Source organism: Pleurodeles waltl, chromosome 11 (assembly GCF_031143425.1).
Source record: "Pleurodeles waltl isolate 20211129_DDA chromosome 11, aPleWal1.hap1.20221129, whole genome shotgun sequence".
Classification (NCBI taxonomy): domain Eukaryota; kingdom Metazoa; phylum Chordata; class Amphibia; order Caudata; family Salamandridae; genus Pleurodeles; species Pleurodeles waltl.
Window position 1 is genome coordinate 991,755,331 of NC_090450.1, and position 26,801 is coordinate 991,782,131.

Here is a 26,801-nt window from a genome sequence, read left to right on the forward strand (position 1 = left end):
TCGGAATAAAAAGCATATCTTTATGAAACCATTTATGATACCCGTGCAGAACCTCCTTGGATTCAAAAGCCAAGGAGAACCTCCCTAATGCACATGTGCAATATTGTTAAATATACACGATTTAAAACAAAAGCTACTCCGGTTTGTTTCTTTTAAACAAAGGACTTTCTGTGCTCACACAATGTACATTTCCAAGTAGTCTATGCTTTCAGCAAGTAGGGCAATTCTGTGCCACTTACAACATGAGATGGTCAAGCTATGGTCCCAGGCCTCACCCTTCTGGTGCAGACATTTTAATAAATATTGATTTCCATAAATGCTGTTAAGAGTTGGTTGGCTGGTACAAACACCAGGTATAAAATGATAGTAGGGGACTATGTGCAAGATCCTGGCTTCTGTGGACAGATGGATACAGGGCATTTTGGTCCCTTCTTGACTGAGTGAGTTGGTAAACAACAGTTAGCAGCTTTGCCAGAGTCCCAAAACGATGGAGGACAGTACAGAAGGAAGCGTTGACCATGCTCAGTCCGACTCCCCTCCGTCATCACTGCCATCAGGCTCGTTATTCTTCTGCAAGGAAAGAGAATGTAGTTAACTACAAAGGGGCACACAGCACTGCAGAGACATCCTTTAACCCAAATCTACTTCGCAGGTACAAGAGAGCATGGTCTCTGGTGGCCAGCATGGATCATAGCCCCTCTGACGGCATGCGCTACCTTATAGATAGTCAAGGACACTTGTATAGGAAACAGTGCATTGCTCAATTGCCAAACTAATCCCCTACACAAGAATATATGGGCCTACCTCACCCTTAATGGAGTTCTGACAACACAAAAATTCCTACAAGGATTGTCCCTGCTCATCCTTGTGAGCTCTGAGAGATACCCATCCCCCTGATGCTTGGCTCTAGATCACCACCTGCGACTTTTCTGACCAGAGTTACCCCCACCACTGTCCAACAAGAGGTAGTGAAGAAAGGGAGGCAGAAAGAAAAGACTGGAAGTGAAAGAGACAGTCAGATGGCAGGGCAGAGTGAAAAGACGAGAAACACAGTTTTGGGGAAATGTGTCCAAGCAATCAAAGATTTGAAAAAAGTAGAAATTGAAAGGAGAAGATGGGGAAATATGCAGAAGTGTGACATTCAAAAGAAGGGACACAGGCAGGTATGGGAGGAGCAAAGGAGGAGGAAATGGATGAGGGAATAGAGCCGCAATGAGGGAGAGAGCCAAAAAGAGAGTGGTAGGAGTCAGGATGAACATAGGGAGAGCAGGGGAGAAAAATACAGATAAGGGCAGGAGAGAAAACTATTGAAAAAGGGAGTTTGATGGAGAGAGGGGAAGGGAGGCCGGCATGAACAGATAGGCATTAGACAAAAAAGTGAAGGAATAAAAACTCAGTAGATGTGGAGAAAAAGATATAGAGAGAAGGGGAAAGTTGCGAGTGGGACAGGCTGAATAGGAGAAAAAAGTGAGGGAACAATGCAGCAATAAAAAGAAGAGAGACAATGGAGACAAGAAGAAATAGGGCAACATATTGAAGATATGTGAAGAACCCACAGAGATATGAAAGTTGGTGGTGGGGGAACAAAAAGGTTTAGGGGTCAAAGCTGGAATTTGATTAAAATGCGTGGCTCTTATGAAAGCCCCCCTCACACTCAGGGGTGTTTCTTTTTGATAGCACATAGTGAATCCTCAGAGGTATGTGGGAAGAACATCTCATTTATGGGCCTTAGAGCAGGTAATCTATAAAGCAGCTTTACTAGAGAACATATTCCACTTGCAGACACTAAGTTAATTAAAATGAGATCACAATTCTGAAACAATCCGCAAAGACATCCCAGAGGGCACCACTCTTGTAGAAAAGTGAAAAGCCTATGTGGAGGATGAAGGCCAGTGGTACATGGAACAAGAGCACCAGCCAGGTTACTCTCCATTCCCATCATCTACTTTTAACCCAATAGCTTACCAGCAGCACCCCTACCCTGCTCACGTCCTCTCCAGCACCCTCACAGTCATTCTGGGAGGAATGGGTTGGGTAAAGGTTAGCTGCAGTGAGAGAGGAGAGTGAAGCAAGTAAAGAGAGACACAAGGGAAAGGTAGAGCAGACATTCAGAAAGGAACCGCGGAACAAGTTTTGGAAGGGGTCAAGAAATAAAGGGACAAGAATAGGGAAAACATTGACAAATGCTGGAAGGGGTGAGGAAAAAAGGTTTAGAACGGTGAACAAAAAAGTGGGACTGAGACCAATTATAGGCAAAGTAAGTAAAGAACATATAAGTAAAGAACATATACTGAAAAAGGATTCTAAAAAATAAAGTGAGATGCATAAAAGAAGACAGCAAATGGATAACGGGAAGATGAAATAAAGCTTTAGGTAGTGGTGTGACAGTGACAGAGCTATCATTATGTGCACAACAGAAGCCCCAGCATGCCACCTGCCATCCTCTACAAAAAGCAGATTTGTTTAGTGCTTTTAGACCATTGCTGGGTTGCAAACAAAATGACGCTTAAAGAAGGGCCATCCCTTACCTTGGTGTCACTGGACTGGACCCCAGAAGCAGTGGCATTGAAGTCATGGATGGGGAGGGTGCTCAGCCAGCTGGCCATGGACTTCTCCTCGCGTTCAGTCTGTATGATGGTCGGGTAAATATAGTCCTCCTTAAAATCTGCGATCTTGGCCTCCTCCACGATCCACTCCAAGGCCTCGTGCATCCCATCGTTCCCAAAGCGCCGGTTGTACTTTTCAAAGTGCACTTGCTCCAAGACCAATCCCAGACCGGGGGCTTTGGGGATATCCACCTTCTCCTGCCCCCAGCTGCGCTCCAGGATGTCCTCTGAGGCGTATCCTTTCACCACGGCCACCACCAGGCCGATCATCTTGCGAATCTGGTGCATCATGAAGCTCTGTCCCTTCACCTTGATGACCACAAACTCCCAGCCCTCTCTGGCGAAAGGCTCCTCGCAGTACATGTCCATGATGTAGCGCTTGGCGCTGGGGTCAAGGGCCCCTTTCTGGGAGGTGAAGTTATGGAAATTGTGTGTCCCTTTGTAAGAGACCAGAAGCTGATTAACTTTCTGAAGAGTCTCTGGGTTCATGCGGTAGGACTCGTCCTGCACGTCCAGGTCCTTGTGGGAAAAGGCAAAGGTGGGCATCATGTACATGTAGGTCCGTGCGTCACACTTGTTCTTGGAGTTGAACCCCCCGGTCACACGTTTCAGTCCTGGAAAGAGAAGAGGCTTCTGCATTATGTCATGTCACGTTAAGGCGTATGAGAGTTCTCTGTGTTTCTATTCAGCAATATGTCTGCAAGTAATCTTGAAAAGAAAACATGAGCTTTCTGACCCCTTCGAACCACTCCAACCACCTATTAACTCACTGAACGGGAAGATGCTGGCATGGGAGGCAGGAAAGAGGACACTCATTGATTTTGTGAAGTACATATTTTCCAAAATGTATTTTTATCATTTAAAATAATTGATGATCATATGTAGCTTTCAGAAAAAAATATTTTGTTGTTACATATTGTAGGAAGTTGGCTCTGTATGTGCTATTTCAAAGTAAGGAATAGCATGCACAGAGTCCAAGGGTTCCCCTTAGAGGTAAAATAGTGGTAAAAATAGATAATACTAATGCTCTATTTTGTGGTAGTGTGGTCGAGCAGTAGGCTTATCCAAGGAGTAGTGTTAAGCATTTGTTGTACATACACACAGACAATAAATGAGGTACACACACTCAGAGACAAATCCAGCCAATAGGTTTTTGTATAGAAAAATATATTTTCTTAGTTTATTTTAAGAACCACAGGTTCAATTTCTACATGTAATATCTCATTCGAAAGGTATTGCAGGTAAGTACTTTAGGAACTTTAAATCATAAAAATTGCATGTATACTTTTCAAGTTATTGACAAATAGCTGTTTTAAAAGTGGACACTTAGTGCAATTTTCACAGTTCCTGGGGGAGGTAAGTTTTTGTTAGTTTTACCAGGTAAGTAAGACACTTACAGGGTTCAGTTCTTGGTCCAAGGTAGCCCACCGTTGGGGGGTTCAGAGCAACCCCAAAGTCACCACACCAGCAGCTCAGGGCCGGTCAGGTGCAGAGTTCAAAGTGGTGCCCAAAACACATAGGCTAGAATGGAGAGAAGGGGGTGCCCCGGTTCCGGTCTGCTTGCAGGTAAGTACCCGCGTCTTCGGAGGGCAGACCAGGGGGGTTTTGTAGGGCACCGGGGGGGACACAAGCCCACACAGAAATTTCACCCTCAGCAGCGCGGGGGCGGCCGGGTGCAGTGTAGAAACAAGCGTCGGGTTTGTAATGGAAGTCAATGGGAGATCTAGGGATCTCTTCAGCGCTGCAGGCAGGCAAGGGGGGGTTCCTCGGGGAAACCTCCACTTGGTCGAGGGAGAGGGACTCCTGGGGGTCACTCCTCCAGTGAAAGTCCGGTCCTTTAGGTCCTGGGGGCTGCGGGTGCAGGGTCTCTCCCAGGTGTCGGGACTTAGGATTCAAAGAGTCGCGGTCAGGGGAAGCCTCGGGATTCCCTCTGCAGGCGGCGCTGTGGGGGCTCAGGGGGGACAGGTTTTTGTACTCACAGTCTTAGAGTAGTCCTGGGGTCCCTCCTGAGGTGTTGGATCGCCACCAGCCGAGTCGGGGTCGCCGGGTGCAGTGTTGCAAGTCTCACGCTTCTTGCGGGGAGCTTGCAGGGTTCTTTAAAGCTGCTGGAAACAAAGTTGCAGCTTTTCTTGGAGCAGGTCCGCTGTCCTCGGGAGTTTCTTGTCTTTTCGAAGCAGGGGCAGTCCTCAGAGGATGTCGAGGTCGCTGGTCCCTTTGGAAGGCGTCGCTGGAGCAGGATCTTTGGAAGGCAGGAGACAGGCCGGTGAGTTTCTGGAGCCAAGGCAGTTGTCGTCTTCTGGTCTTCCTCTGCAGGGGTTTTCAGCTAGGCAGTCCTTCTTCTTGTAGTTGCAGGAATCCAATTTTCTAGGGTTCAGGGTAGCCCTTAAATACTAAATTTAAGGGCGTGTTTAGGTCTGGGGGGTTAGTAGCCAATGGCTACTAGCCCTGAGGGTGGGTACACCCTCTTTGTGCCTCCTCCCAAGGGGAGGGGGTCACAATCCTAACCCTATTGGGGGAATCCTCCATCTGCAAGATGGAGGATTTCTAAAAGTTAGAGTCACCTCAGCTCAGGACACCTTAGCGGCTGTCCTGACTGGCCAGTGACTCCTCCTTGTTGCTTTCTTTGTTCCCTCCAGCCTTGCTGCCAAAAGTGGGGGCCGTGGCCGGAGGGGGCGGGCAACTCCACTAAGCTGGAGTGCCCTGCTGGGCTGTGACAAAGGGGTGAGCCTTTGAGGCTCACCGCCAGGTGTTACAGCTCCTGCCTGGGGGAGGTGTTAGCATCTCCACCCAGTGCAGGCTTTGTTACTGGCCTCAGAGTGACAAAGGCACTCTCCCCATGGGGCCAGCAACATGTCTCTAGTGTGGCAGGCTGCTGGAACTAGTCAGCCTACACAGACAGTCGGTTAAGTTTCAGGGGGCACCTCTAAGGTGCCCTCTGGGGTGTATTTTGCAATAAAATGTACACTGGCATCAGTGTGCATTTATTGTGCTGAGAAGTTTGATACCAAACTTCCCAGTTTTCAGTGTAGCCATTATGGTGCTGTGGAGTTCGTGTTTGACAGACTCCCAGACCATATACTCTTATGGCTACCCTGCACTTACAATGTCTAAGGTTTTGTTTAGACACTGTAGGGGTACCATGCTCATGCACTGGTACCCTCACCTATGGTATAGTGCACCCTGCCTTAGGGCTGTAAGGCCTGCTAGAGGGGTGTCTTACCTATACTGCATAGGCAGTGAGAGGCTGGCATGGCACCCTGAGGGGAGTGCCATGTCGACTTACTCGTTTTGTCCTCACTAGCACACACAAGCTGGCAAGCAGTGTGTCTGTGCTGAGTGAGAGGTCTCCAGGGTGGCATAAGACATGCTGCATCCCTTAGAGACCTTCCTTGGCATCAGGGCCCTTGGTACTAGAAGTACCAGTTACAAGGGACTTATCTGGATGCCAGGGTCTGCCAATTGTGGATACAAAAGTACAGGTTAGGGAAAGAACACTGGTGCTGGGGCCTGGTTAGCAGGCCTCAGCACACTTTCAATTGTAAACATAGCATCAGCAAAGGCAAAAAGTCAGGGGGCAACCATGCCACGGAGGCATTTCCTTACACAACCCCCCCCCAAACGAAAGCGGATGAGACTAACCTTTCCCAAGAGAGTCTTCATTTTCTAAGTGGAAGAACCTGGAAAGGCCATCTGCATTGGCATGGGCAGTCCCAGGTCTGTGTTCCACTATAAAGTCCATTCCCTGTAGGGAGATGGACCACCTCAACAGTTTAGGATTTTCACCTTTCATTTGCATCAGCCATTTGAGAGGTCTGTGGTCAGTTTGAACTAGGAAGTGAGTCCCAAAGAGGTATGGTCTCAGCTTCTTCAGGGACCAAACCACAGCAAAGGCCTCCCTCTCAATGGCACTCCAACGCTGCTCCCTGGGGAGTAACCTCCTGCTAATGAAAGCAACAGGCTGATCAAGGCCATCATCATTTGTTTGGGACAAAACTGCCCCTATCCCATGTTCAGAGGCATCAGTCTGCACAATGAACTGCTTAGAATAATCTGGAGCTTTTAGAACTGGTGCTGAGCACATTGCCTGTTTCAGGGTGTCAAAGGCCTGTTGGCATTCCACAGTCCAGTTCACTTTCTTGGGCATTTTCTTGGAGGTGAGTTCAGTGAGGGCTGTCACAATGGATCCATATCCCTTCACAAACCTCCTGTAATACCCAGTCAAGCCAAGGAATGCCCTGACTTGAGTCTGGGTTTTTGGAGCTACCCAGTCCAGAATAGTCTGGATCTTGGGTTGGAGTGGCTGAACTTGGCCTCCACCTACAAGGTGTCCCAAGTAAACCACAGTTCCCTGCCCTATCTGGCATTTGGATGCCTTGATAGAGAGGCCTGCAGATTGCAGAGCCTTCAAAACCTTCTTCAGGTGGACCAGGTGATCCTGCCAGGTGGAGCTAAAGACAGCAATATCATCAAGATAAGCTGTGCTAAAGGACTCCAAGCCAGCAAGGACTTGATTCACCAACCTTTGGAAGGTGGCAGGGGCATTCTTTAAACCAAAGGGCATAACAGTAAACTGATAATGCCCATCAGGTGTGGAGAATGCTGTTTTCTCTTTTGCTCCAGGTGCCATTTTTATTTGCCAGTACCCTGCTGTCAAGTCAAAGGTACTTAAGAATTTGGCAGCACCTAATTTGTCTATGAGTTAATCAGCTCTTGGAATTGGATGAGCATCTGTCTTGGTGACAGAATTGAGCCCTCTGTAGTCCACACAAAACCTCATCTCTTTCTTTCCATCTTTGGTGTGAGGTTTGGGGACTAAGACCACTGGGCTAGCCCAGGGGCTGTCAGAGCGCTCAATTACTCCCAATTCCAGCATCTTGTGGACTTCCACCTTGATGCTTTCCTTAACATGGTCAGACTGTCTAAAGATTTTGTTTTTGACAGGCATGCTGTCTCCTGTGTCCACATCATGGGTACACAGGTGTGTCTGACCAGGGGTTAAGGAGAAGAGTTCAGGAAACTGTTGTAGGACTCTCCTACAATCAGCTTGCTGTTGGCCAGAGAGGGTGTCTGAGTAGATCACCCCATCTACTGTGCCATCTTTTGGGTCTGATGACAGAAGATCAGGGAGAGGTTCACTCTCTGCCTCCTGATCCTCATCTGTTACCATCAACAGATTCACATCAGCCCTGTCATGGAAGAGCTTAAGGCGGTTCACATGGATCACCCTCTTGGGGCTCCTGCTTGTGCCCAGGTCCACCAGGTAGGTGACCTGACTCTTCCTTTCTAGCACTGGGTAAGGGCCACTCCATTTGTCCTGGAGTGCCCTGGGAGCCACAGGCTCCAGAACCCAGACTTTCTGCCCTGGTTGGAACTCAACCAGTGCAGCCTTTTGGTCATACCAAAACTTCTGGAGCTGTTGGCTGGCCTCCAGGTTTTTGGTTGCCTTTTCCATGTACTCTGCCATTCTAGAGCGAAGGCCAAGTACATAGTCCACTATGTCCTGTTTAGGCTCATGGAGAGGTCTCTCCCAGCCTTCTTTAACAAGGGCAAGTGGTCCCCTTACAGGATGACCAAACAGAAGTTCAAAGGGTGAGAATCCTACTCCCTTCTGTGGCACCTCTCTGTAAGCGAAAAGCAGACATGGCAAGAGGACATCCCATCTCCTTTTGAGTTTTTCTGGGAGCCCCATGATCATGCCTTTTAATGTCTTGTTGAATCTCTCAACCAAGCCATTAGTTTGTGGATGGTATGGTGTAGTGAATTTATAAGTCACTCCACACTCATTCCACATGTGCTTCAGGTATGCTGACATGAAGTTGGTACCTCTGTCAGACACCACCTCCTTAGGGAAACCCACTCTGGTAAAGATACCAATGAGGGCCTTGGCTACTGCAGGGGCATTAGTCGACCTAAGGGGAATAGCTTCAGGATACCTGGTAGCATGATCCACTACTACCAGGATATACATATTTCCTGAGGCTGTGGGAGGTTCTAGTGGACCAACTATGTCCACACCCACTCTTTCAAAGGGAACCCCCACCACTGGAAGTGGAATGAGGGGGGCCTTTGGATGCCCACCTGTCTTACCACTGGCTTGACAGGTGGGGCAGGAGAGGCAAAACTCCTTAACCATGTTGGACATATTGGGCCAGTAGAAGTGGTTGACTAACCTCTCCCACGTCTTGGTTTGTCCCAAATGTCCAGCAAGGGGAATGTCATGGGCCAATGTTAGGATGAACTTCCTGAACAGCTGAGGCACTACCACTCTCCTAGTGGCACCAGGTTTGGGGTCTCTGGCCTCAGTGTACAGGAGTCCATCTTCCCAATAGACCCTATGTGTTCCATTTTTCTTGCCTTTGGACTCTTCAGCAGCTTGCTGCCTAAGGCCTTCAAGAGAGGGACAGGTTTCTTGTCCCTTACACAGCTCCTCCCTTGAGGGTCCCCCTGGGCCTAAGAGCTCAACCTGATAAGGTTCAAGCCCCAAAGGCTCAGTTCCCTCAGAGGGCAGAACTTCTTCCTGAGAAGAGAGGTTCCCTTTCTTTTGCTGTGTTGCAGTTGGTTTCCCAACTGACTTTCCTGTTCTCTTGGTAGGCTGGGCCATTTTTCCAGACTCCAGCTCTACTTTTTCACCCTGTGCCTTGCACTGTGCTCTTGTTTTCACACACACCAGTTCAGGGATACCCAGCATTGCTGCATGGGTTTTTAGCTCTACCTCAGCCCATGCTGAGGACTCCAGGTCATTTCCAAGCAGACAGTCCACTGGGATATTTGAGGAGACCACCACCTGTTTCAGGCCATTGACCCCTCCCCATTCTAAAGTAACCATTGCCATGGGATGTACTTTTCTCCGATTGTCAGCGTTGGTGACTGTGTAAGTTTTTCCAGTCAGGTATTGGCCAGGGGAAACCAGTTTCTCTGTCACCATGGTGACACTGGCACCTGTATCCCTCAGGCCCTCTATTCTAGTCCCATTAATTAAGAGTTGCTGTCTGTATTTTTGCATGTTAGGCGGCCAGACAGCTAGTGTGGCTAAATCCACCCCACCCTCAGAAACTAGAGTAGCTTCAGTGTGGACCCTGATTTGCTCTGGGCACACTGTTGATCCCACTTGGAGACTAGCCATACCAGTGTTACCTGGATGGGAGTTTGGAGTGGAACCTTTCTTGGGACAGGCCTTGTCTCCAGTTTGGTGTCCATGCTGTTTACAGCTATGACACCAGGCCTTTTTGGGATCAAAGTTTTTACCCTTGTACCCATTGTTTTGTGAAGAGGCTCTGGGCCCACCCTCCTGTGCAGGTTTTTGGGGGCCTGTAGAAGACTCTTTACTATTTTTAGTTTTGGTTGTCTCATCACCCTTCCCCTGGGGAGTCTTTGTGACCCCTTTCTTTTGGTCACCCCCTGTTGAAGTCTTGGACACCCTTGTCTTGACCCAATGGTCCGCCTTCTTTCCCAATTCTTGGGGAGAAATTGGTCCTAGGTCTACCAGATGCTGATGCAGTTTATCATTGAAACAATTACTTAACAGGTGTTCTTTCACAAATAAATTGTACAGCCCATCATAATTACTTACACCACTGCCTTGAATCCAACCATCTAGTGTTTTCACTGAGTAGTCAACAAAGTCAACCCAGGTCTGGCTCGAGGATTTTTGAGCCCCTCTGAACCTAATCCTGTACTCCTCAGTGGAGAATCCAAAGCCCTCAATCAGGGTACCCTTCATGAGGTCATAAGATTCTGCATCTTTTCCAGAGAGTGTGAGGAGTCTATCCCTACACTTTCCAGTGAACATTTCCCAAAGGAGAGCACCCCAGTGAGATCTGTTCACTTTTCTGGTTACACAAGCCCTCTCAAAAGCTGTGAACCATTTGGTGATGTCATCACCATCTTCATATTTTGTCACAATCCCTTTGGGGATTTTTAACATGTCAGGAGAATCTCTGACCCTATTTATATTGCTGCCACCATTGATGGGTCCTAGGCCCATCTCTTGTCTTTCCCTTTCTATGGCTAGGAGCTGTCTCTCTAAAGCCAATCTTCTGGCCATCCTGGCTAACAGGAGGTCATCTTCACTGAGAGCATCCTCAGTGATTTCAGAAATGTGGGACCCTCCTGTGAGGGACTCACTATTTCTGACTAACACAGTTGGAGACAGGACTTGAGGGGTCCTGTTCTCCCTATTTAGGACTGGAGGAGGGACATTGGCCTCCAAGTCACTAGTTTCTTCCTCTGTGAGGTCATCATCAGAGGGGTTGGCTTTTTCAAACTCTGCCAACAGCTCCTGGAGCTGAATTTTGGTAGGTCTGGAGCCAATGGTTATTTTCTTTATATTACAGAGAGACCTTAGCTCCCTCATCTTAAGATGGAGGTAAGGTGTGGTGTCGAGTTCCACCACCTGCATCTCTGTATCAGACATTATTTTGCTAAGAGTTGGAAGACTTTTTAAAGAATCTAAAACTGTTTCTAGAATCTAATTTCAAACTTTTAACAAACTTTTAAACTCTAAAAGACAATGCTAAACAGGGACTTAACACACAAGGCCCTAGCAGGACTTTTAAGAATTTAGAAAACTTTCAAATTGCAAAAATGAATTTCTAATGACAATTTTGGAATTTGTCGTGTGATCAGGTATTGGCTGAGTAGTCCAGCAAATGCAAAGTCTTGTACCCCACCGCTGATCCACCAATGTAGGAAGTTGGCTCTGTATGTGCTATTTCAAAGTAAGGAATAGCATGCACAGAGTCCAAGGGTTCCCCTTAGAGGTAAAATAGTGGTAAAAATAGATAATACTAATGCTCTATTTTGTGGTAGTGTGGTCGAGCAGTAGGCTTATCCAAGGAGTAGTGTTAAGCATTTGTTGTACATACACACAGACAATAAATGAGGTACACACACTCAGAGACAAATCCAGCCAATAGGTTTTTGTATAGAAAAATATCTTTTCTTAGTTTATTTTAAGAACCACAGGTTTAATTTCTACATGTAATATCTCATTCGAAAGGTATTGCAGGTAAGTACTTTAGGAACTTTAAATCATAAAAATTGCATGTATACTTTTCAAGTTATTGACAAATAGCGGTTTTAAAAGTGGACACTTAGTGCAATTTTCACAGTTCCTGGGGGAGGTAAGTTTTTGTTAGTTTTACCAGGTAAGTAAGACACTTACAGGGTTCAGTTCTTGGTCCAAGGTAGCCCACCGTTGGGGGTTCAGAGCAACCCCAAAGTCACCACACCAGCAGCTCAGGGCCGGTCAGGTGCAGAGTTCAAAGTGGTGCCCAAAACACATAGGCTAGAATGGAGAGAAGGGGGTGCCCCGGTTCCGGTCTGCTTGCAGGTAAGTACCCGCGTCTTCGGAGGGCAGACCAGGGGGGTTTTGTAGGGCACCGGGGGGGACACAAGCCCACACAGAAATTTCACCCTCAGCAGCGCGGGGGCGGCCGGGTGCAGTGTAGAAACAAGCGTCGGGTTTGTAATGGAAGTCAATGGGAGATCTAGGGATCTCTTCAGCGCTGCAGGCAGGCAAGGGGGGGGTTCCTCGGGGAAACCTCCACTTGGTCGAGGGAGAGGGACTCCTGGGGGTCACTCCTCCAGTGAAAGTTCGGTCCTTTAGGTCCTGGGGGCTGCGGGTGCAGGGTCTCTCCCAGGTGTCGGGACTTAGGATTCAAAGAGTCGCGGTCAGGGGAAGCCTCGGGATTCCCTCTGCAGGCGGCGCTGTGGGGGTTCAGGGGGGACAGGTTTTTGTACTCACAGTCTTAGAGTAGTCCTGGGGTCCCTCCTGAGGTGTTGGATCGCCACCAGCCGAGTCGGGGTCGCCGGGTGCAGTGTTGCAAGTCTCACGCTTCTTGCGGGGAGCTTGCAGGGTTCTTTAAAGCTGCTGGAAACAAAGTTGCAGCTTTTCTTGGAGCAGGTCCGCTGTCCTCGGGAGTTTCTTGTCTTTTCGAAGCAGGGGCAGTCCTCAGAGGATGTCGAGGTCGCTGGTCCCTTTGGAAGGCGTCGCTGGAGCAGGATCTTTGGAAGGCAGGAGACAGGCCGGTGAGTTTCTGGAGCCAAGGCAGTTGTCGTCTTCTGGTCTTCCTCTGCAGGGGTTTTCAGCTAGGCAGTCCTTCTTCTTGTAGTTGCAGGAATCCAATTTTCTAGGGTTCAGGGTAGCCCTTAAATACTAAATTTAAGGGCGTGTTTAGGTCTGGGGGGTTAGTAGCCAATGGCTACTAGCCCTGAGGGTGGGTACACCCTCTTTGTGCCTCCTCCCAAGGGGAGGGGGTCACAATCCTAACCCTATTGGGGGAATCCTCCATCTGCAAGATGGAGGATTTCTAAAAGTTAGAGTCACCTCAGCTCAGGACACCTTAGGGGCTGTCCTGACTGGCCAGTGACTCCTCCTTGTTGCTTTCTTTGTTCCCTCCAGCCTTGCCGCCAAAAGTGGGGGCCGTGGCCGGAGGGGGCGGGCAGCTCCACTAAGCTGGAGTGCCCTGCTGGGCTGTGACAAAGGGGTGAGCCTTTGAGGCTCACCGCCAGGTGTTACAGCTCCTGCCTGGGGGAGGTGTTAGCATCTCCACCCAGTGCAGGCTTTGTTACTGGCCTCAGAGTGACAAAGGCACTCTCCCCATGGGGCCAGCAACATGTCTCTAGTGTGGCAGGCTGCTGGAACTAGTCAGCCTACACAGACAGTCGGTTAAGTTTCAGGGGGCACCTCTAAGGTGCCCTCTGGGGTGTATTTTGCAATAAAATGTACACTGACATCAGTGTGCATTTATTGTGCTGAGAAGTTTGATACCAAACTTCCCAGTTTTCAGTGTAGCCATTATGGTGCTGTGGAGTTCGTGTTTGACAGACTCCCAGACCATATACTCTTATGGCTACCCTGCACTTACAATGTCTAAGGTTTTGTTTAGACACTGTAGGGGTACCATGCTCATGCACTGGTACCCTCACCTATGGTATAGTGCACCCTGCCTTAGGGCTGTAAGACCTGCTAGAGGGGTGTCTTACCTATACTGCATAGGCAGTGAGAGGCTGGCATGGCACCCTGAGGGGAGTGCCATGTCGACTTACTCGTTTTGTCCTCACTAGCACACACAAGCTGGCAAGCAGTGTGTCTGTGCTGAGTGAGAGGTCTCCAGGGTGGCATAAGACATGCTGCATCCCTTAGAGACCTTCCTTGGCATCAGGGCCCTTGGTACTAGAAGTACCAGTTACAAGGGACTTATCTGGATGCCAGGGTCTGCCAATTGTGGATACAAAAGTACAGGTTAGGGAAAGAACACTGGTGCTGGGGCCTGGTTAGCAGGCCTCAGCACACTTTCAATTGTAAACATAGCATCAGCAAAGGCAAAAAGTCAGGGGGCAACCATGCCACGGAGGCATTTCCTTACACATATCCCCCTTCATTACCTAAAATGCATCTCTTAAGCCAAAAGAAAAAAATCTTCAGTAGGCATACAACAAAAGAAGAGATTATAGTCAGGCACAGCAACAGAATCATCACAGAAGCTTTTTGGTAGATCACAGTACGATTACACTTAGTAATGGTAATGTAGGGAAGGGACTCGATAACTGTGAAGGAGAGATCACAGCCTTGAAGCATGATGGGCTAGAGTCCTATAAAGGTAAGCAAGCAATGGAACATGTGAGGCCAATTTGCTGTACAAGTAAGGAGAAATGCAAAACACACATTTAAATCACCCTTTGTATGAATGGCAGCACCAAGGTGCCTTGGTTGTGCTTTAGAAACAGTCACTAGCAGTCAGCAGAGCATAAGCAGTTTAGTTTTTAGTACTGGGACTAAACAAACTCACAGGAGGATTTTTTTGTATTATTTTACTCAATTTTGTTTTTAGCACTTGAACCAAGCAAAGTCTTGCAGGATTTTTTTTCAACTAAATAATAAAATTTAAAAAAAAAAAAAAAGAGTTACGTTGTGGGAAAGTTAAAAGCACGGTTTTCCTCTCTTGCAAATGTCCAGGTTTCAAAAGATATTGCTGAAGGTAAATGTGACGTGCTCTAATGCCCTAGGTTTTCACCACATATTAGTAACCGATCAGTAGACACCATGCCATAGATTTTCCGTGGAAGGCAGGCTCCTCGCCTACTCTTGTGGAAGGCAGGCTCCTCGCCTACTCTTGTGGAAGGCCGGTTCCTTGCGGATTCTCTTCACACCCCAGCAAAAGTCCACTTCCCACTAGGCCTGCTGCTTTTCTCCAAGACAGCACTTTACTGGGATTTTATGTTAAATGGTTGGAGGGATTCAGGGACTTGAGTGAACTGAATGAAGAATAAACAAAAAGTTTTAAGTTGTCAGCCTCGACGACTGGGTAACCAGGCGTTATTTTTGAGCTGAGAATGATCATGCTGTGGCCAGAGGGCCTAATCATCTCTTCGTGAGTATCTTGGGTTGGTGAGATACCCATTGCCTGGTACTTAACCTGTATGGGGTTTGGCGCACCCAACCTTTTTTGGAAAAGTACTTTAGTGTTTACATGCCATCTAAAGTGTTCCGTTATGTTTGTGACATGATATAACACGGGACAAGCATGGGAAGCACATTTGCTCCAAGTCTAGCCGGTCTCCACGTCTACCATCTTGAGAAAGAGACAATTCTAAAATCCACTAACCCATATAGAGATAACATTGCATTATGGAAAAGATACATAGATGGCATATTGACATATCTAGAAAGGGAAAGAGACACAAGTGGGGCCTTTTTTAAAGTGGCTCAATAGACAGGAGCAGTTCCGGAGATTCACTCTTACGAAAAGCAAGGAACAATTGGTTTTTCTGGATCTCATCATCATAGCAACCAATAGGGCCCTAAAAACGACCACCCATGAAAAACTGACAGCTAAAAACTGTTACTTTTCGATAGTACCCACCTCCGCCATTTGAGGGCGAACCTCCTGTTTGTCCAGTTCCTCAGACTAAGGAGGAATTATTCTGAGGTGCCCAGAATCTAGCATCCAAATGGGAGGCGAGGAAATACACACCCCCCCCCCCCCCCCCCCCCCCAACACCACACCCAAAATCGTTAATCGAGCCATGAAACGAGCACGCAACAATAACAGAGAAGCTCTCCTGGACACTCCTCCTCAAAAAGGGAAAGAATAAATACCTATATGTATCACAACATTCAATGTAGCCTCTAATCAAGTGAGCAAGATTATAAACAAACATTGGTGCATTCTGAATAGCGGCCATCTGAATTTTCCCAAACCCATGTTTTCCCACAAAAGTGGCAAAAGTATAAGAGACATGCTAATACATACCCGCCCACGCCTGTCCAAGAATAAACTCGACAGCACCAACCTTCTTCCACCTCCCACAGGACATTACCCATGTGGGAACTGCAGCATGTGCCATCTAACAAACACTACCAAAAGGGTCTTTTTCAATGACAACACAACGTGGGAAAGCAAGGATTTCACCAACTGCAACACCCAGCGAGTAGTCTATATGATTACGTGCCCATGCAATTTACATTACATAGGAATGACCACCCGCAAAGTAAAAACTCATCTGTGAACATCGGAGCAATCTGAGATGTGGCTGTTTCATCACAAAAATGTCCACTCATTACCTTGACAATGCACACACAATGAAGGATTACGATGGGTTATCCTTGAACATCACAAGGAGATTGAGAACAATGTTGGCTTTTTAAGCTATGCATACACCGAGGTATCACCTGGGGCCAGGTAATGCAACACTGACACCTAATGCAACACTGACACCTTGTTACCCCGACAAGCGTAATGCTATAATAACCAGCAGACCACCTTCCCTTGACAAGGCCATCAATATATGCGACCATCCCTTGTTATACCAATGACTAGTCTTAAACCTGCAGTCATATAAACCCAACTCACCTGAGACAGTAGAGCCCCTTTTCACCCTTCCTTTCCCCTTATTTTTTTTTTATTTCCGCACCGAAACTGGCACTTTTGAGGGACACTTAAGCAAGGGGCCCTTGCAGCCCTACCTCGGCACACTAGAGACCGCCATTCTGGAAGTTTAGCGGTCTAGTGCCACACATGTCAACAAGTTGAGATGCATCAGCTACAGTAAGCTTAAAACCTGGACTCCAACTTGAACTATGGTGTTTCAGACCCCGGGGAGGTGAGCATTAGGCAGAAAGCGGGAGTGTCGCTTTGATGAAGTAAGTGTGCTTTCCTCTTTTTACAACGTGCAGCAGAAGCGGCCATTTGGTGAGTCTAATACCCTGTATATATTTTCAGTGTGTGAATACAAGCACACACCCCTCCCAGAGGAACTAGAATATGAAAGCGTAGACCCTAAAAAGTAGGTCACGCATGCACCACTTGTGCTTCTTAGAAGTGCATCATGCGTTGAAATGTGTTTACATGTTTTTCTAAGTGTAGTATGTCCTGTATTTGTCTATTTTATGAAATTCAAGAGTGCATTTTCCCACGAGTCAGTGGAGGCTGAAGAGGCACCACACCCATAAGTAATACGAATAGCAACCTTCATTCTTTCGTTTTCCACAGATATTCCAGAAAGACATTGTTACCAGTGGGTACTATTTTACTTTAGTTAGGTGTACCACACCATACCACAGAGCATTTAATGTTAGTGCTTTCACTAGTGGTAGTTAATCATGGAGTGACACTAGGGAGTCCCCCTTGGTCCTGAAGGAGTCTAGTGGTAGACTCCAAAACATGTAGACTGACCAGGATGTAAGGTACATAATATACCCCACCTCCAACGCCCCTTTTTTAACCATACCGCTCCTGTGACCCATTAGATTAGTAATACCACCTAGAGGTAAGTATTTTGTAACTCACCTAAGACCCCACCGCTCCTACCCCTCGCAAAATTCACATTGATGAAACTACAACAGTGCTCCCATGTATTCAGTCTGTCGTAGCACACCCCGCCCTGCAGCAGACCGGGAAGAAACCCAATGATGAAGCATGCCACCAAGGGATAACCCTGGTGGGTGAGGGTTTTTCACCCAAAAAAAATAGAAAAATCCCTGTTTCCACCCTATGGAAGTTCCTTTGGGCTGGGCCTTTTTGTAATGTTATATAGGCTATAAGGAGGACAGACTCGGCCCTACAGAAACCACCTTCTCCCTCTTTGTTAGTGCAAGATATACTCTTCATTGATCAGGTTGTTGTAGGCAACAAGATAGCAGGCTATATGGCATTTCTGTGCAGTATTGGGTTACGTGACATGTTCCCTCGAATCTTTTTTGTTGCATGGAGTGAGTGAACAAATTAGAAGGGTTATGTTTTTCTGTGTAACATACCTGCTGGCTAGCACTGCTGGGCAGAAGGGTGCAAATGCCAACAAAGCCTATTTGTACTATGCTGGGTATTCTTATGTTGGTATACAACATATCTGTGCTGTGCTTTACTACATGTGTACAGGAGTTGTGTTCTAATGTATTCTCTTGCATTCTGTGTGACTGGTGTTGTTGATGGGACAAGTATACCAGTCATATGTTGCAGATATGCTGTATTGGATGCATGCAAGATATTGTCTGATATATTCAGTTGTGTTCATAATATAAAAAAAACATCATTCTTAAGAACACCAAGGGTGCAAAGGCTTAACTGCTGCTTTTGCCGCAAGCAGAAGGGAATAATGTTCAGGAATCTGACATGCATAGTTTTAAAGGAACAATCTGGTCTTCTATTTCAGAAGATGACAATAGAACGTTGATCCGGTGACACGGTTCATTGAATAGGGAACCAGTGTCCATCAAAATATCTGAAACTGGCAGTTATGCGGTCCTCAGCAGAGAGATATTATAGGGGCCTCTTCTCTACAAGTGAGAGCATGTCGGAAGGCCAGGTCTTAAGATGTGCAATCTAGGTGTCCCTGCAAGCTAGCGCGGGAGTGCAGCTTGTGCTGAGTGCAATAAAATTGAGAGCTTGAGGTACTTCACTGGGTATGTTTCCTCCAAATGGGGTTTGGGGGTGTTGTATTTGGATGTAGCGAAAGATCCATGGAGTCACTAGAGTTATACCCTAAGGAGGGCAGCTGAGTCAGCAGACCTCGGATACTAAGCTTCTGCCCTACTCAGTGACCTCTAACCCGGGTGAATGATGTCTCCAGAAAGCCCGAGCATGGCCTAGGTAAGTACAGGAAAAGCAATACAACCGGATATGAAACCAGGGCTAGATGACACAGCAACTTGGTGGGACTGAGGGGACTTCTGGATTTCATTGCATTTGTGCAGTGTAGGTTGAACACTGATGATGAAGCAAAGTTACTTGCAAGCCAGATCCCCTGCACTCTTAAAAAGGTAGGACCTGTGGTCACCAGTAATGAGCTAGTACTAGTACAGGTGATTTCCCCTTCCATGTCAAAGAAGATAAACCTGCAACAGGTAGATGACATAGCCAGGTACCATGAAACAGGTTACAACCGGGGATGCACTGCCTACTTGTGCACTAGGGAGGAACAACGATAAAAACAGGAGCATTAGACCTTCGCACCAGGTCACTGGGTCCGATCTGTGCTGCTTTCATACAAGCCAATAAGTCAATGATTGGATTGGGGTGGAGGAGGCACCCAGTACCCAAGGAAGCAACAAGAACTCCAGATATGTGTAGAGCCTCATTACAGAAATGCTGAAGGGATACTGGAACCAGGAGTACATTTGACAGCACGTGTTCCTTGAATGACTGACATATTCATCGTGACCCAGTTATCCTAGTGGGTGTGGCGTCCCTCTTGTTTCTCTGCAGCTAGTGGTCGACTCTTGCAGGCCCCATATGCATCAGGGTCAAGTGTAATAAAGATCTGACTGTGGCACCCAGCATTTCTTGTGAGAGTCTTTATTTTGGGGTTGTGTGTGGCAACTGGAACAGACAAACCTATGTGAAATAAGTTTAAAAGTCAGATCAAGGGGTGACACCCAAGGATGTGGAGTCCACTCCTAGAGGCAATAAGCTACATATTGTCATGTGGCTAGAGGACACTGCACAACACAGAACGAATGTCTAGGTCTGTATTTGGGAGACTAACTTTGAGAGGGCAGTGCTTCTGGCACACTGAAAACAAGCAGACTGGGTTGATCATAGGCAGCCAGAGTTTGATTTGCCTGCACCTCCACAGAATAAATCACCATTATAACCAGCCTCTTTCAAGTCTTCTGGCCACACACAGAGGAACTGTAGCCACAGTTGGAATGTATTCAACCAGGTTTGTAGTCTTCATTACTCTCCTTTCAATTTGATAACAGGCACCAGTTACCTGCTTCTTAACCCAGCTCTTCTATCCTGCCTCACGGTCTACTCACCAGGGCAGCGTCTTTAAATAAGTGCAGGCCAAAGCCGGCACTCACACCTCAAAGTAAGATTTGTCTCTGTGCTGAAGTGGTTCCAAGGCAAAGGGATTAAACAATTACAATGGAAAAAAAATGAAGCATGAAAAGGAAAGTTGAAAAGTGAAAACACCACTAATGGGCCATGAACGTACAGGAGACAGTGCCATAGATTTTTATGCTTTTCTATCATCATTTGGCACTTGTGATGCTGCCTCAAGACCAGCGCTTTAAATGGGCAGGCGCTGGCCAGTACCAAGGATGCGTGCTTCTTTTATTTTCAAAGGGTGAGTACCTGTACTTCTCAGCACTGCTGCATTACATTTTAACTGGAGAGTACCAGCACTACTCATGAGCAAACAGGTACCCTAAATAGAGAGCACCTGCACTTCTAGGTTTCCATTTAAAACACTGCTCAAAACCACAAGTGGAAAGATGTTACCAATGCATGCAAGAGCGGGTATTAAACGCCACATGGCAGTACACCTTCAGGCTCAGACAGAAGCGACGAGGTTCAGATTCACTTCCCTGCATATACAGTCTCTTTTCAGGCCAATCACCTCTCGCTGCTGAACCTTAAATCCAAATTGCAATTAGGCGGTCACAGAAACAAACAACTGTGTCCAACGCGTCTTACCCAGAATGCGGATATGAGAAGGAAGGTGAGAGTTTATCTTCTCGACGATGTCTTCAATGAGCCAGACTTTCAACGACACAATCTGGCCTGCTGCTGAGACACCCTGCAAAAGACAGGCACAGTTCCAGGACACTGCAGTGTTTATGCGAAGATCTCAGAATCACAAAAACACAAAACATTTACATTCAATTGTGCTACCAACTCCTACTCTTTTAACAGCTCCTTCATGTGTCACTCAACACCAAAATGTTCTGTTCAACCTAATTCACTGCTTCTTCCATGTGTTTGCTTTTCTTAATGCTTACAACTTCACACAATATTGCCACAGTAGAATCTGCACAGACATAACTTTGACCTTGATTGTTGGGTACAAAGCAGTGATAAAAGATTGTGATTGCTGCATCATGTGTGGATTCTCTGCGTGTTCTCATCATTTTTTTCTATTTGTGTGCTTATTTCCACTTGTCTTGCTTTCGTTTTCTCACAGTGTGTGATCTGGATTAGAAACAATAAGCTCCGAAACTGGGTAAATAAAACAAGGTTAAATGGACAGCTTAAAGAGGAAGCAGTCACAGGCTAACCATGTGTCGTTTAAAAGGACCATTCTAATCAAACGATGATATGAGGTTATACTAGGACTCACTGAAACGTAGCAGTGGGTAGATTTTGCTGGGAAATGTGTATTCTTTTAAAGACGAGACTAACCATAGACACAAGACATCTGCAGGGTTAACTCATTTTCACATTGAATTCTAAGCATATCCCTGACTGCTCTCTCTTTTAAGTTGTTCCACCTCACTAGAATCACCTTACACTGATAAACAGTAGCATATAAGGAACAATGTGCCAGGTCTGAATCCAGTGTAGCTGCAGCTTAATTAAGTCTCATACTGGTCCAGTGGAATCAGTAGCGAGGTACAACCTCATTCTGTGGTTTCACTTTGCCAACTGTGGCACAGTTTGCTTCACATTCTGAGGACAAGCTCAGAGTGGCCAAGTGAAGAACAGGTGAGGTCCAGACTTTCCAGGGCAATGGATTCTTAACCTGGGGTCTGGTCTCTTACATCATTTTAGCAGATTAATAAACAACATACACATAAAAAAGACAAATAGAAAATGTAAAAACATTCTGTAAATGTGACAACATTTTAAATTGGAAACTACAAATTAAGTTGTCATCCTTAACTTAACTAGTAGGAGCAATTCAAGCACAGCAAACAGTAGTATGGATAATTGCTGAGCTCAGTTAAAGCACTAGTCTGCACCGACAAAAAGAGCATACGTTGGAAGCAAAAAAGACAAAGCATTATTTTGGAGCCTATCATATTGCTTAGTATTTCAGAAATAAACCCACAATTTGAACACTCAGACAAAATTAAAAGTTTGCTTTTTTGTATATCTTTTGTCTGTGTATTAAACAGCCAAAACAAAAAACATAATTTATGTATCTTTTAAATACTTCTTTCTGGACTTTTGTGTACTCTTCTCTTTTGTGGTTCAAATCTTAGAAATGGCTTAGGTAGGGTCCCTGGTGCCCCGCAGTCATTCAGTGGGGGTCCCCAGAAGTCAAAAGGTTAAGAACAACTGTTTAGGGGATACATGAAAACAGACAATAAGACTGGCATGTTTGTAGTGTAAGTGATATAGAAATTGTGCAGCTGCCTCTCCAAGGTTCTAAAAGTGTCCAAGAATTGAAGATTACAACCACTTGAGAGGCAAGTGCCTAGCGGTCTAGCCAAGCCTACTGAGCCAATTCTAGCCTCTCTGCTCAGGGAGACTTCTCACCTTGTCTGTCCGCGCGCATCTTTGGAAGGACATTTTCTTCATGTCTTCACCATGGTTTTCTGGAATGCAGCCCGACCGCACCAAGGCCTGCACCAGCTCGTCTTCGATGGTTTTGAACTGCGACGAGCCGATGTTTCTCTGGTAGAAGAATCATGGAGTAAAAGAAAAATAAACAAAACAAAACAAACATTGTAATTTAATGGTAAGCTTGTTTCCACATAATAATTCATATTTCAGATGAATTTGTTAATATGTTTGTGAATGGAGGCTGGAAGTTTATGATTGGCAGTCAGTTCATGTGTGAAGGGTACATGCGCTGTATCACTTCCTACAGATGCTTACTGCCCCACAGGTGGCACCCGCAAGTGGAACCCTCTACACACCACCCGGACACCCGTCGGATTTGCCCATGCCAGTATTTACGATAGACTATGCTGTTACTGTTCTCTCTTCTCACTTTGTAACTATTGTCTACATGTCCTATACCATGTACACTGCTTACCCTATATATATCATAATTACCTTTGTCATTCCTCTAAAGCATCCTGTCACCCAAAAGCATCTTGTTTCTATTATATAAGACTCTAAAAATAAATAGAAGAAAACGCTTGTCTAGTCAAGTGATCAGGTCGGTTTGTAGGCGGACCAGATGATGACTACTTCAACATCTTTATATAGGTTCCACGCACAACATAAAGTGAATTGCCTTGTTGTGTTTGTTTGGGGGGGGGGGGGGGGGCAATATTACCCAATGTAATAGACTCTTTGCTTGCCAAGGTTGAAATTCTGGATTGTAGCAGTAGTGAAATAAAATAATTCGACCTGCAGCTTATATGAAGATTGTAGCGTCCACCCCAGCCTGGGTACCTGCTAATGAATACGCCACTCGGAGCTATGTATTACATGTCTTTATTCTTCAGTGTGTAATCACGAACTCAACATTCTAAACTTGCATCCATTGCCCCACATTCTAACACTTAAGTCATCATGCTACAGAGTCCTTCTGGATCAAAAAAGTTTCCATCATTCATATTCACAAGAAACAAAAAAAAGACAGCTTTAGCAGCTGTTACACGTGGTACGTCATAACCTACTTAAGATGCACCCATTGTTATTTCAAGAGAATAGTAAAAGGGATGGGAGACCAGCCATTCAGAAAGAAAGACAGACATGGTGACAGGTAACATAAACGTAATCACCAGTCACAGGCCCATACCTGCATTCCATGGTATCCCTTCCCAGAGTAAGACACCAAGAGTGCAACCTTCTTCTTGGGGTACCTCTTGCTCTGTTCACTCTCATTGTCTACATTGCTCTTAATTTTTTTTGCCACCTGTCCATTTTTGCCGCTTGTCTCACAGTCGCTGGCCCCTCTCTTGCCACCACCCGGACTTGGACCCCCTGGCTCGAGCACAGCTTCCTCCACAGGTTCAGCCATTGGACAGCTGACTCAGGTACAGGAGCTCGTTCACAGGAGGGCAATTATCAGTCCTGTTGGAAGTTAGACACCAAAAGATCAACGCACTAGAAGAGCTTGGTAGAGAAAGGTAGGGCAACAAAAGATTTTCTTTCACTTTTGAGATCTGTGCAACCTACTACAGGTACAACTGCCATTCCTTGTTTAGGACGCGTACAAAAAGAACACTTCATACTGTTGCTGAACAAACCTTTCTCTTCTGCACAGCCCATATCTGGGCTCATATACGCATTAGAAACATTTTCATTGTGTTGCAACATAGAGATTATAAGAAATGAAAAATGTTTTTGTAATTTGGAATGTCTCTACATGGGTAATATGTGAGCTAATACATGGCATCCATAGCTCCAATACATCTGGCGCCAAGGTAATATTAGTAATACTGCATGACTTATCACTCAGTTATCAGCTTTTTCTCCAAACATCAGCTTATAAGACCTGCAACATACATTTCAATCTTGAATAGACAATTTAAAATGTTGGGAATACTTATATTAAAGCAACCAAGCAAAATGGTCCACTTTAGTAGGCTGGGCTGCACACAGGAGAGCTACTACCAGGTAGGTGATGAGCTACCAGTAGCTCCCGAGTTACTTTTTGGCGACGCCTGGTCTAGCAATTGTTGGCAGAAGTTAGAGATTTGCAAAGGGGGTTTAAGAACTTGTATAGATTTAAATTTAAAGGGTCAACCAAGGCGATAAGCACAGGTTCAATAGTCGTTATTTCTTAGAACAAACAAGCTGTTGAGATTTGAATGGCATGTTTCAGTGACCCCCCTACGAGGCTTCACTGGCTGTGAGTCAGTTTGCCACAACAATGTTGAGTAATTCAATAAATCCATTTCAAGACTCATCACAAGATTAAGGACTCAAAGAATAATGACATCTGGTTGAAACAATACAATTTCAGGACGTAGTGTTCTAAGGAAAATAATTATTTCCCAACTGACAAGGTAGTCTTGTCATATGTACATGTTTGTTAGAATATCTCTAGTTTGGACCACATGAAAATCCATCGTGGAATGCCACATGGTTAGACAGACAATGCTAAAACAAATTTTAAATCTGACAAGTAATCATCCCCAAGAAGGCAAGCTAAAATCTCCAACTTTTTTGTTTACTTGTTTTTCTCATATAGCCGGTAAACAATTAAGATAATAATAATAAAATTTTAAAAAAAGATGTGAAACAAAACCACTAATACAGAAAAGAAACACAACAAAACATTCACTAATTTGTTGTGAAGCATTCATTCTTGCACTAGTGTGCATTATGTCTGCAGGAGAGCTAAATACTGTTCCATCCTTCGGTTCAACAATCTTTACTGTTTAAATGAATGTAGAAAACAGTAGAGGGAAAGCAAAACTGGAGGGGGAATAAGGTAGCAAGACAGAGAGTTTGCTGGTAAAAGATATAGCATCCTGAAAGGTATACAAGTGAGGAGGCAGGGACATGGGTACCATAGGTGCAGTGGCACCAGGGCACAGAGTCCTAAGGGGGCACTGAACCCTGATAATTGCTGTCCTTTGCTACCCCAACAGTAGTTAAAGGGGTCAGTTTATTTGCCTGCACAGGACCCATGGCATCCTTGATAAGCTACCGGAAAAAGACAAGATCAAAGATATTAAGCATATAATGTTTGTGTCTACATCAAGTAAAGCAATGAGTAAAATGCGTTTCCCTGGAATAAAATGCAGTGCTATTGTGAGCTTGTGTACTTCAGTTAAAATACAGCGCAGCAGCGCTCTGGCTGCTTGGAATATCACTGCAAATGGCACTTTGTCAGGGCTACTAAGCACTATATAAATGCAATCACAATTGTCAAATCTCATTCTTCCCCATGCTAATTCACCACTAACCCTTCTGGGGGTTCTGGAGTAGCGTGCTACTCGCTGAAAAGCGCTTTGACGCCTCAGGGTAGTAAGCACTATATAAATGCAGTAACAATAACAATTGTCAAATTAATCTCATATTTCCCCATACTAGACCCCTTCTAATCCTTCTGGGGGTTCTGGAGTAGCATGCTACTCGCAGAAACACACTTGGACGCCTCAAGGGTTGTAAGCACTATATAAATGCAATCATAATTGTCAAATTAATCTCATTCCTCCCCATACTAATTCACCACTAATCCTTCTTGGGTGCCGGAGTAGCCTACTACTTGCCTAAAAGAGCATTGATGTCTCATGGGGGGGGGGGGCAGGGCAGTCAGCGCCTTGAGACCCTGACAGGTGAGTAGCCACTCCTTACAGAAACGGATTGATTGATACAAATACAATCACAATTGCCAAATTAAACTCAGATTTCCCCATACTAATTTACAACTAATCCTTCTGTGGTCCAGAGTAGCGTGTTACTTGCCTAAAAGCGCTTTGATGCCTTGTCAGGGGTAGTAAGCGCTACATAAATGCAATACAATTATCAAATCTCATTCTTCCCCCATACTAATACACCACTAATACTTCTGGGGGTTCTGGAGTAGCAGGCTACTCAGTGAAAAGCGCTTTGACACCTCAGGGGTAGTAAGCGCTTTATAAATGCAATCACAATTGTGAAATTAATCTCACATTTCCCCTTACTAATTCACCACTAATCCTTCTGGGGTTCCGGGGTAGCCTGCTACTTGCTGAAAAGCGCTTTGACGCCTCGTCAGGGGTAGTAGGCGCTATATAAATGCAATTACAGTGTTTGTTCCACGAGACCTGTGGCCGCAGGACGGCTCTAAAAAATACTCTGTTTTTAACAGAGTACTCACCAGCACCCCTCAGAGGGTGGCAAGACCCCGGGGTGAGCTGCTACCCCTGCCCGCCTCTTACCTCCACCCTGCCCGTAGCTAAGCGGCACCACGTGGGGAGAAGCGGGCGGTACGGGGGCCGCAGAGGGACAATCGCCGCAGCCCAAAGAACGCGCCGCACGGACCGCCGCTTGTACGGCGACCTAGCGTTAGAGGAAAAACCCTGAGCAACGGCTGGAGGCCGCGAGACCAGACGTCCGGGCGACGGACTCGCCGTCA

At 46.0% G+C, this 26,801-nt stretch overlaps 1 protein-coding gene across 2 annotated transcripts; it reads right to left on the bottom strand.

The window, feature by feature from the left end:
- PUS1 (pseudouridine synthase 1) lies at positions 1-26,801 on the bottom strand. Of its 2 annotated transcripts, none has more exons than XM_069215338.1 (6): positions 26,605-26,801; positions 23,529-23,803; positions 22,313-22,450; positions 20,528-20,630; positions 2,529-3,220; positions 1-570 (listed from the first exon to the last, which is right to left on the bottom strand). In XM_069215338.1, the coding sequence occupies exons 2-6, from the start codon at positions 23,748-23,750 to the stop codon at positions 523-525; spliced, it is 1,203 nt and encodes a 400-aa protein (XP_069071439.1). In that variant the 5' UTR covers positions 23,751-23,803; positions 26,605-26,801; the 3' UTR covers positions 1-522. The 2 variants fall into 2 exon arrangements, with proteins under 2 accessions (XP_069071439.1, XP_069071440.1); XM_069215339.1 differs by lacking the exon at positions 26,605-26,801 and adding an exon at positions 26,150-26,233.